The sequence below is a fragment of the Pogoniulus pusillus genome, chromosome 5 (assembly GCF_015220805.1).
Source record: "Pogoniulus pusillus isolate bPogPus1 chromosome 5, bPogPus1.pri, whole genome shotgun sequence".
NCBI classification, from domain to species: domain Eukaryota; kingdom Metazoa; phylum Chordata; class Aves; order Piciformes; family Lybiidae; genus Pogoniulus; species Pogoniulus pusillus.
The window spans coordinates 38,714,431-38,726,678 of record NC_087268.1 but is presented as its reverse complement, the minus strand read 5'-3'; the positions used below and the strand labels follow the sequence as shown (position 1 = coordinate 38,726,678).

The 12,248-nt window shown below is 41.2% G+C and overlaps 1 protein-coding gene across 2 annotated transcripts in view; it reads right to left on the bottom strand.

Annotated features, from left to right (window-relative positions):
• The window catches only part of TMTC4 (transmembrane O-mannosyltransferase targeting cadherins 4), a 58,915-nt gene that overhangs the window by 28,435 nt on the left and 18,232 nt on the right, over positions 1 to 12,248 (bottom strand). The window contains exons 6-7 of one of the 2 annotated variants that reach the window (XM_064143817.1): positions 3,407 to 3,504; positions 1,111 to 1,203 (exon numbers count right to left, since the gene is read on the bottom strand). In XM_064143817.1, coding sequence (XP_063999887.1) covers positions 1,111 to 1,203; positions 3,407 to 3,504 — 191 coding nt within the window. The remainder of the gene's footprint in view (positions 1 to 1,110; positions 1,204 to 3,406; positions 3,505 to 12,248) is intronic. The other variant, XM_064143819.1, reaches the window with a different exon arrangement.

Here is a 12,248-nt window from a genome sequence, read left to right as displayed (position 1 = left end):
AATTGCAGTATGTTGATTATCAAGCACCATCATAGTTATTTAGGAGATCAATATTGCTTATTTCTGAAGACTTAAAAAATTTAAATGTTTGAAGCTGACAACAAAGACATAAAATGTTTAAATTAATGTCTAAGTATAAAGAAGTTTGTAATGTGATTTTGTGTGTTAGTCTTTGTGCTCAAATGGTTGGTTACAACTTATATATCTCAGTAATCTAAGTCACTACAATGGGGATTTATAGGAAAACTATTCCCAAACACTGTTTTGGAATAGAATTGTGCTATGAAGGAAAACCATATGGTAACAATTTATAACTGCCTTATGACAGATTAACTACACAAAATCTCTTATCCCAAGATTCATTTAAGAATACCTGCAGATTCTTAAAGGTCAGGTTTCACATACTGCAATAAAATCTCTTAGTAGGCAGAATTTTAAGAGTGGAAGAAGTGTTATCATCATCATCGTCTTTGCTTTAGAGTTAACTGAAAGTTGGCATGAAACTGAAACCTGCCTCAACTGGGAAAAAAAAAAACCTGCGAGTAAAAGAATTTAAGATCCACCTTTCAACAAAATGAACCAGATTTCTGTAGCTGGCAGGAGCTAAAATTAATTACTTCTATTCAAAGAAGAAGGAAAAAAGCACATTTGATGTTTTCTTCACCCAGACAGAACTGTTTAAAAGTCACAAAATGGAAGCGTAACACTTTGAGCTCTTCATGCTTAGTTACTCTCCAAAAATGTCTGACAGATTCCATAGAAGCATAGAATGGTTTGGGTTGGAAGGCACCTTTAAATACCATCTAGTCCAAGCCCTCCTGCCGTGGACAGGGACATTTTTCACTGGATTAGGTTGCTCAAAGCTCTGTTCAATCTGTCCTAAAACACTTGCAGTGACAGAGCAGTCACAGCTTCCCAGGGCAACACGTTCCAGCGCCTCCCATTAGCGCTGACTTTGCTGTAAAGTTGTCACAGCACGTTACCTTACTGGGCTGACTGAAAGCACCTCCTTTCTTTTCCTTTTTAAAATTCTCAACAACAACAGAACTGTCAGAATCTCTATCTTTGTCTTCTGAATGGCCAGAATGAACAAAATGTCTGTAGACTCACCTCCAATGACTTGCCCTTATGCAATAGCTTTTGAATAAGCTCCAAAACATTTATCTTGTTAATCACTAGCGCATCAAACACTGCATTCAAACCCTAAGAAAGCAAGAGAAAAATAAAGGGTATAAGATGGAATAGCTAACTACAAATGCATTTGGAAAAAATAAGTTGTAAGTTCTACTTCTGCCATGAGTTACTACACATCTTAATTCTGAACCCAAACAAGCAAAGAGATAGGTTGTTAGTAACGACGGTAGAACAGTAAACTGAGAACCCGAGCACAGATGAGCAGATTATCATGTTACTGAAAAGAGGATTCTCCTACTATGTGGAATAATCCTTTGGGGAACATCATGTACCATCAATCTAGACCCTGCCATAGAATCATAGAATCAAGCAGTTTGGAAGAGACTCTAAGATCACCCAGTCCAACATAGGACCCAGCCCTGTTCAGTCAACTAGACCATGGCACCAAGTGCCTCATCCAGGCTTTTCTTGAACACCCCCAGGGAGGGTGACTCCACCACCTCCCTGGGCAGCCCATTCCAATGCCAATCACTCTCTCTGTTAAGTACTTCCTCCTAACATCCAGCCTAGACCTCCCCTGGCACAACTTAAGACTGTGTCCCCTTGTTCTATTGCTGGCTGCCTGGCAGAAGAGACCAACCCCCACCTGGCTACAACCTCCCTTCAGGTAGTTGTAGATAGCAATGTGGTCACTCCTGAGCCTTCTCTTCTCCAGGCTCCCTCAGCCTCTCCTCATATATTTGTGTTCCAAGTCTTTCACCAGTTTTGTCACCCTTCTCTGGACACGTTCCAGTATTTTAACATCTCTCTTGAATTGAGAAGCCCAGAACTGGACACAGCACTCAACGTGTGGTCTGACCAGTGTTGAGTACAGGGGAAGAATAACCTCCCTTGTCCTACTGGCCACACTGTTCCTGATAGAGGACAGGATGCCCATGGCATTTCCCATGGCAGGGGGGCTGGAACTAGATGATCCTTGTGGTCCCTTCCAACCCTGAATGATTCTATGATTCTATGCCATTGGCTCTCTTGGCCACCTGGGCACACTGCTGGCTCATCTGCAGCTACTATCTATCAGTACCCCCAGGTCCCTTTCTTCCTGACTGCTCTCCAGCCACTCTGTCCCCAGTCTGTAGCACCGCTTGGGGTTGTTGTGGCCAAAGTGTAGAACCCTGCACTTAGCCTTGTTAAATTTCATCCCATTGGCCTCTGCCCACCCATCCAGCCTGTCTAGGTCCCTCTGTATCATCATCATGACAGTATTCTGGCTCTGCATCTTCTTTCCCAAATGTTCTGTAGTATAAGTGCTACAGCAAGGCTTCTGTCAGTAAGGTGGAGTTGCTTCAAGCCTTCTACTTATTCTTGTTGCTGTGCAGCATGACATTTTTACTGTTAAAAATATTATTTTTAAAGGGCACATAAATTGCCATAGCACACGAAGGCTCACAAAAATTTAACAGAGGTATCAGGCTTGCCTTTTTTTTTTTTTTTGCTATTAGACTAATATCCAAAGTGAAAGTTGCTGCAAAGTTCTATTAGCTGCTACAGAATGTCTTCACTGAAGCAATAAAATGCAAGAGTCTAATGAATCCCACCAGTAACTGTATCTATTTGCATAGACAAATCCTTAAATAAGAGAAGGAAGAGATTCAGTATCAGAAGTGCATAAACAAAGACCCAACTTCAAATTCAGTGTTCACAAAAGCAAGACGGTAGAGCCTTAGAAAATGCTCTCCTCCAGCTGTATCATAGAATCAACCAGGTTGGAAGAGACCTCCAAGATCATCCAGTCCAACCTAGCACCCAGCCCTATCCAATCAACTAGACCATGGCACTAAGTGCCTCATCCAGTCTTTTCTTGAAGACCCCCAGGGACGGTGCCTCCACCATCTCCCTGGGCAGCCCATTCGTTCATAAGCCTTCAGTGAGAGGTTTCTGGGCTGCTATCTCAACAATTCTGTTCAAAAGTAAGGCCAATGAATGTGATATGCATTAAGACTATCAATGTAAATTTTTCAAACTTTGAAGAAAATTAATGGATATAGGCAACCTACTTACAAAAGATAAAGTGAAGAATTCCAACAGACTGGCAGGCATATAATCAAGACAGATCTACTGGAATACTTTTCTGTCAACAGTAACTAGTTTTCTGAACAGAAAAAAAAAAAAGGTGTGCATGCAATTAGCTGTGGAGAAGATTCATCTTTGTAGGCTTTACAACTGCATCTGATAGATGCTGAGGTCAAATTTTACTCGCTGAGAGGATTCTTACCAGTACTGTAATTCCTTGTTCTTTGCACAGCATGGCTATTGCACCAAGGATAACACTCACCAGCACCCAGAACATAGAAAAATTATGTCCTTCTTTATCTGTCAAAATAAACCATGCCATAATATTAGGTTTCTACATTTGAAGATAGTTAATTAAAATTAGAATGAAAAAAATGAAGCATTTAATCTCACAATCAGTCAATATATGGATACATAGACTTAGAAAACATAGTGTACCTTCCTGCAATATGCTGGCATTTGTCATTCCCTATTCTCTGAAACATTAGAACTCTCCCTGTTTGCTAGACATCTTAGATGTTAATTAGAATGGCAGCAGCCTCCCATAGTTTCTGCAATTCATCATTTGCAAAGGTTAACTCCCAATATTCGGACACATTTACCATCCTTAGCTAGAGCTCTGCCATTACTGGCCACTCTCTTCCAAGAGACCCTAAGAACAAGAAATTCTTTCTAATAGAGACACATGAAGCCTCACACACACAAACTCTTGTAACTGTAGTCTAATCTACAAAGGCACAATGAAGTGCTTCTGCGGGGCTGCTGCATTTAGCAGGTATCTCGTGTCATTTCATTAGCACTGCAATGGAATGTCATGGAGCTCAAAAATTTCAGCATCTGAGCAGAGCAGCAGTTAGTTCTTGCACTCAGGAAACAGTTTTACAGCAGGGTGAAGAACTCTGGGGTTAAGAGATCAAGAGTAACTACAGCTTCTACTCAAAGGAATAGTCTTCAAAAAAGACTGCACCATTTAGCTGACTTTGGGTACTACAGGAAGGTATTTCTGAGATTAATATAACAATAAGCCCTATTTCAGCCAGGGTACTACCACACACACAGAGTACATTGGTACTTCACATAAAAACCTGTCACAACCTCTACTCCACAGGTGCAAACAACAGAGGGAAGCATCCTGTTCATTCAGAGGCAGTTTCTTGATTCAAGCAACATGGGCTCTACAGGCATCACAAGAAACAATCTTTGACTTGGCACGTGAAAAAACAGAGTTGAACTCTTACATTTCTTATCTCTAGAGCAGTTCTTCCCTACTGCTAATGGCAAGTTTGCCCTTCTGTACTTAAACAGAACTGCAGCAATGGACTATGGGAAGGGTAAATGGCAGAATTAAGACAAATTTCACCATAAGTAGGCACCTACATGTAAGTTAGTGTAGTAGGCTTCCTTTCCAACTGTCCGAGAGAACCTTTAGGGATTAAGTTTTCTACTTAAATGCAGTTGCCCACCTTTCAGAGAAGCAGCTCTCGCTTCACTGATCATGAAGGGAAACTAGTATACTGGCTCAGATGATCTTGGGTCAGATACAAACTATAACCACAAGTGTGAAAAATATCTGACAACATTGGCCTTCACTCTCACTTTGAAGTGGACTACCCTGGAGCTGTTCAAGGCAGGACTGGACGTGGCACTTGGTGCCATGGTCTAGCCTTGAGCTCTGTGGTAAAGGGTTGGACTTGATGATCTATGAGGTCTCTTCCAACCTTGGTGATACTGTGTGATACTTCTTTTGTGGCAGAGAGCAAAAGGTTTCATAAAAATACGTGAAAAAACAGGTTTTGAGGTTGCTTCTGGCAGTCTTTCATTTTCTAAGACTTAAAAGCTACAAAAAAATTAATATGTTTGAGAATCATCACTGCAATACCTGGCAGGCATTTGCTGATTCTCCCTCCACTCCACATTATATCCTCACAGGTGAGGTAAGGCTTAGTATGAGATGCATAGATGTTATCAAGTTAAAAGAAAGACTTCTGAAGGAAAGAAGTCATACAAGCTTGCAGCAACAACAAAATCCCCAACAAAAGCATCTATGAGGAGCTCACATAAATTATACAGAAGAGCAGCTAAGGACTGCAATTCATGGTGGAAGCAGTTTCTAAATTTGTTCTCAGATTGCCAAGGATAAAAGGAACCTGTTTAAATGCAGCCCTTGAAGCAGCTTTTTAACTCCTCTGATTAGAACATAACAGACTTTTCAGCCAGTTCTTGAAATTCAGTTTATCATTGCTGTCGTTATCTTGTGGGTTTGTTGTTGTTGTTTGGCTGGGTCTTTTTTTTTTTAAAGGTAGAAATATAACTAGTTGAATGTGGAGATGGAAGGCAAAAGAATCCACTGTGTTCACAAAATGACTATCAGTCATTCTTACTATGTGTAAAAGGGAGAACAGTGAACAAAGCCAGTGGACTTCATTTTGTTTACTGAAGTATACTTTCTTCTACTGAGAGATTTCTTCTTCTCAGAATCAAATTCTAGTAAAAAGAAGTCAGGACAACTAAGCACTTCTCAGAGAAGTGTTACTCAGTACAAATACCAACTATCTTAACACAGATGACAGTGGGTAGTATATATAGTAGAGACCAGCTGGTGATTCACAAATGTTTTGATGATTCAAAACATGAGAGTAGTTGGAAAAAAGGAACTAGGTCAGATTATCAAGGACAAGTATTAACAGCAGCACACTCACACAGAAACAACGCAGAAAGGTCACACTTCAAAATGAGGAAAGGTAATGTGCGTAAAGAACAAACCCCACAATTCCATGGGTATATTAATAAGAGGAGCATGAAAGAAGGAGTAGGAAAGAAAATGGACAAAACCAAGAAAACAGAAGTCTTCTGTGCCCTTATTTTTTTCATGAAGAGGTCAGCTGCAATCATATGGCAAGCACAACACAAACAGAAACAGAGCAAGAATAAAAGCAAAAACAGTGAACTACAATGCATGGAATTTACAGAGAAGGTAATCTGGTTGAGATTATAACAATTGGTTGCATTTACTCTAGCAGGTCCTACACAATTTAGGGTAATCTCAAGTGCTATCTCTGAGAAATGATGAAAACCACAAGAATCTAGAAGCTTGAAATAATGCTTATATACATGCTTTTAAAGGGGCAGAGAGATACATAAGGATAAACTAAAGGGACAATGCCAAAGTTGTGCCGGAGTAGGTCTAGGCTGGATGTTAGGAGGAAGTTCTTCACAGAGAGAGTGATTTGCCATTGGAATGGGCTGCCCAGGGGGGTGGTGGAGGCACCGTCCCTGGAGGTCTTCAAGAAAAGCCTGGATGAGGCACTGAGTGCCATGGTCTAGTTGAGTGGCTAGTTCTGGGTGCTAGGTTGGACTGGATGTTCTTTGAGGTCTCTTCCAACCTGGCTGATTCTATGACTTCTAAAGTGACTTGACAGAATTATCCAGGAAAAAAAAATCACTTAGACAAAATATTTTCTAGATGTCTCTCTAAACCATGAAAAGATGTAATTAATTGTTTGCCAAAGATTTATTTTAGCCATCTGTATCAAGCAGAAGTATAATTTCTAAGTAAAACTTCTGATTTGTACAGAAAAAAACTACTATGAAAGCAAATCTGAAAACATCCTATACCTTGATTTCACAAAAGCATGAAAATACCACTGAAGACAGTGAAATGCAACAGGAAAAAATGTGGGCTGCATGAAATTATTACAGAATGGGTCGGAAGACTACATTAACAGTAGTAGAGAGCTCTTCACAAAAAAAATGTGAATTTTGGATTGGGTTTTGCCTCTGCCTGACTCCAACAGATACATTTTAAACTTAGGATGACTGTGGCAGTTCCTAGCTTAAACACTGATTGCAAAAACAGAAAATCACTACAAGGTAAAGCATGCCAGGGATAGGCCACAAAATGACAACAATAGGTAAGTTACTGTAATTCCAGTGGAGCATCGAAAACTTTGTACCCTGCAGCATAGCTTGTACCTCTCTCTTGCTGCTGCCTCTGCGCTTGCCTGCTTGGCTTTGCTTCTGGGATATGGGCTGTGCTGGTTTTGCTGCTTCTTCTGACCTTGGTGGCTTCTTTATATTGACTCCCTCTAAGGTACAGAGGGGGCCCTGTGCCATTGTTAATGCTATATGCATACATATACACAAATACATCATAGGATCATAGGATGTTAGGGGTTGGAAGGGACCCAGAGATCATCGAGTCCAGCCCCCCTGCCAGTGCAGGACAATACTATCTAACACAGATCACAGAGGAACACATCTAGACAGGCCTTGAAAGTCTCCAGAGAAGGAGACTCCACAACCTCTCTGGGGAGCCTGTTCCAGTTCTCTGTGACCCTTACCTTTTGGTAAATAGAATTTCATTCTCTGATTTTCCAAATCCTGAATTGTGGTGAATTTGCTCTCTGAGGCAGACTTACATAAAGCTACTGGGGGAGGGATCCATTCCAACCCTTACCAATGATGGAATAAAGAATATGCTGCTTAAGTCCAGAGGTGCTCCCAGGCTGCAATGGTCAGGAAGCATACTGAGAAGTCAAACCCTGATAACACCATTCAACAGCTACATTCCTAAGTTTGTCTTCTTGTGAACAACCTAGGTCTCCCCTCTAAAGAGACCCATTAATGGGGAACTCATGAGAAGCAGTGTCAAAGGGCTAGAAGTTAGTCTTCCATAAGAATCTCACAGAGAAGCTTCTGATGTAGAAGCTGGATGTGCAGTGAGTTGCACTGAAAACTAGCTGGAAGGACTTGGCCTGGCCAAGAGGGTGATGACCTACACTAGTGGTGTACCCCAGGGGTCAATATTGTGTCCATTCTTCATTAAAGACCAGGATGAGGAGGCAGAGTGCACCCTCAGCAAGTTTGCCGATGACGCAAAACTGGGAGAAGTGGCTTCAGAGCCAGAGGGTAGTGATGCCATCCAGTGGAAACTTAAGAGGCTGGAGAAATGTGCTGGTAGGAACCTCACCAAATCCAACAAGGAGAACTGCAAAATCCTGCAGTTAGGAGAGGAACAAGCCCAGGCACAATAGGGGGGTGCAAAGAAAAAGCTGGGTTCTGTTCGGTGGTGCCCATTGAGAGGACTAGAGAACACAGGCACAAACTGAAACACAGGAGGTGCTGTCTGAACATGAGAGAACACTTTTCCACTAAGAGAGTGACTGATCATTGGCACAGGTTACCCAGAGTGGTTGTGAAGCCTCCATCCTTGGGAGGTATTAAGAAGTCACCTGGTCACAGTCCTGGACAACTGGTTCTGTGAAGCCCAGCTTGAGCAGGTCAGCTTCTGTAAATCCCAGAGGTCTCTTCTGACCACAACCACTCTATGATTCTATCATCAAAATCTCCTTCCCAAAACTGTAATCTCTGCTGGGTTTTTTTGTTGACCTCAAAAGGTCAACACAGTCAAGTATAGAACTCTAACGTTAGGAAAATTCATCAGTGATTAAACTTCAAAGAGAGAATGTCAATTAAGACACATTTTATCTTGTGCTTGTTCCTGGGTCTTTTTAACAGTGATTTGCAGATGTAAAACACTGCTTAAATGCTAATTATTATTATGAGTTACATACATGCCAGCAGAAGTTATCACCCTAACAAAGCACATTCCCCTAATACAGTGCTGTTTCCCATCAGAAAAATCTTGTGTCAGAAAATGAAACCAATCTTTCACTGGCACCTGTGCCTGGTTGAAACTGGTACACCATATTGTGAGTGGGCACTGAGCCACTGTAACAGATGGACACAATTGTAAGCATGCCAAAGAAACAGAGTACTTGGTGGTTGGGGTTTTTTGTTGGTTTTTATATTTTTTTAAGCTAGGAAAATATAGTGTTTCTATGCAAAACCAAAAAATGCTGCTCAGATGGTCCTTCTTTAGGAGTACATTAAGTCAGAAAGTTGAGAGGATTCAGTGAAATACCTACATAAACCATAAACAATGGCTTCTCCACTTAGACTGAGATTTAAGTACAGGCATTCCTAGAGTAAGGTTACATAAACAAAGCATTTTACAGTGTGGAGCTGACTGATCTTAAATTTATGAGCAACACATTGATGATGCACCTCAACTCTCTCTTCCTAAATGCTAACCCTGTTTCAAGGGGCTTTATTTTGTAATGTCCTAAATCCACAAGTCAATTAAAAAGAAAATCCTCATAAGTTAAGGCTATAAATAAAATACAACATTAAAAATACCAAGCTTAGTCTTTAAAGTCAAACTAACTGTATGCCAAACAACAATTACCGATTAAGACATTTAGGCCTTCAGGATCTCTGTCTTCAAAGCTAAATGAGCAACTTAAGGCTCTGCCAAGTTGCAGTTTCTGGTAAAACACCCGCTCCTTTGAAAGCAAAGTAAATTAAGTTGAGCTTCTGCAGAAAGTGTTAATTTTTAACTGCAAAGACCACAGAGGCTCATATATTCCACTGATGTGCTTTGCCTGTGGGGATAGTATCTTCCAACTGAACTACTACAAATATTCATCTAAGCAAGTTCTTAGATATTCCTACTTGTGAATTGCTAAGCAAAGGGGGAAGGATTACCTAGTCTTAAAAGATCACTAAATAATCCACTATTAGAATTAACCTAAACCTGAGATCATAGAATCATAGAATCAACCAGGTTGGAAGAGACCTCCAAGATCATCCAGTCCAACCTATCACCCTGCCCTATCCAATCAACTAGACTGTGGCACTAAGTGCCTCAGCCAAGCTTTGCTTGAACACCTCCAGAGATGGTGCCTCCACCACCTCCCTGGGCAGCCCATTCCAATGAGATCTCCTTGTGTGTCTCCAAATGTACATGCTACAGCAGCTCAGCTCAAAGTTTCACTTCATAATGAAATTACAATAGCAAATGCCATTCTGAAACATAGCCAAACATCTCAAAGTCATTACATATAGTCTATAGTAAAAGGATCATCTATCCCTGAATAACAGCATATTGGACAAGCAAAAGTTGGCACTAATTCTGGAAATAAAAAAATGTTCTCCTTTGTCCATTAAAACAATAAAACTGTTAGGTTCTCCACATAGAGCTACTCCCTTTCAGTGTGTTCGAGTATGAAGAGTACAGTACACAGCTGAAAAATCAGGGCCCATATTTAAATAATAGTAAATACCTCTTAACCAACTGCAAAACGGCTAACAAATTCCCTGTGTCTTAAATGATCTCTTTGCTTTGACAAAGGAATCTTAAACATTTGACAAACTATAGGAAAACCTCCACAATACAAACCTCCAATAGTCACAGAACTCATCACTATGGTCTACTTGGCAAGTTTTGTTAAATTAGCAACGAACCAGTAAATGACTAACAGGTGATTACACAGAGCAGAACAAAACAGAAACACACAACTATGAGCAAACAGTTGATACCCTGTTTAGTATCCAGGCCAGCATTATTCACATCAAACACATCATGAACTCATCACTTTACATCACTCAGTGATCGCAGATGGCAAATACGTGCAACTAGATCACTGTCAAAGCTGAAGACAAAGGATGGCAAAATGAATACTACAGCAGTTTTAAATCACCTTACGAATTCCCAGAGAAGCTGCATTAAAATTCAACAAATAACCCATAACTCCATCCAGGACATACCTAAACAGTTGTCAGCTCTTGCTGTCTCCAAAGCCTACGCAGTGGATTTGTCCCCATAGTTGTGTTTTAAAACAGCAGGACAGAACCAGAACAACAGATTAGTTCCTTGTAAATATAAATGCTATCCTGTCAAAGATGGCAATGTCAGAAACTGTATATTGGGAAAAACTAACAGGATTCCAAAACTTCAGTAACTATAGCCCACACAGTGTGTGAAATGCTTGTACTTAAAAACAACCAACCAACCAACCACTAACCTACAGATTCTAGCTAAAAGAAACCATCTACCCAAAACTTCACCATGACCACAAATAAATAACACCAGACACACAACGATATTGTATCTTGACTTTTACAAAATACTATTTTCCTTTGAAGTTCCTGCAGTCTAACACTGATATTTTTCTGATCTCCACATTGCTTGCAGTATTATAAATGCTTTTCCCACAGTATACCCAAGTCCTTCTCAGACATTTTACATTCATTCATAGAATCATAGAATCAACCAGGTTGGAAGAGACCTCCAAGATCATCCAGTCCAACCTAACACCCAGCCCTAGCCAGTCAACTAGACCATGGCACCAAGTGCCTCATCCAGTCTTTTCTTGAACACCCCCAGGGAGGGTGACTCCACCACCTCCCTGGGCAGCCCATTCCAATGCCAATCACTCTCTCTGGCAACAACTTCCTCCTAACATCCAGCCTATACTTCCCCCAGCACAACTTGAGACTGTGTCCCCTTGTTCTATTGCTGGTTGTCTGGCAGAAGAGACCAACCCCCACCTGGCTACAACCTCCCTTAAGGTAGTTGTAGACAGCAATGAAGTCACCCCTGAGCCTCCTCTTCTCCAGGCTAAACAACCCCCAGCTCCCTCAGCCTCTCCTCATAGGCTTTGTGTTCCAGGCCTTTCACCAGCTTTGTTGGCCTTCTCTGGACATGTTCCAGCACCTCAACATCTCTCTTGAATTGAAGGGCCCAGAACTGGACACAGGACTCAAGGTGTGGCCTGACCAGTGCTGAGTACAGGGGCAGAATAACCTCCCTTGTCCTACTGGCCACACTGTTCCTGATGCAGGCCAGGATGCCATTGGCTCTCTTGGCCACCTGGGCAAATAGCTAGAGCTGTTCACCAAAGAAGGAAATTTATACTACCAAAATGGAGGCATCCAAGGGTAAAACTCTGCATTTATTTTAATGCAATTAAACTACCGAAATGTCATACTTTATTACAGCCATTTCCTCATATTTGACTACCTCTTCCTAAAGACTTTCACACAAGCAATAGAATCACAGAACAGCCCAGGTTGGAAGGAACCAAAGATCATGTGGTCCAAAAGTAGCCTGTAGCATTACCTAGCACTCTGTCCAGTTTTGTCTAACAATGCCCAGTCATAGGGACTCTGCCATATCTCTGGAGAGGTTGTTCCAGTGAGTG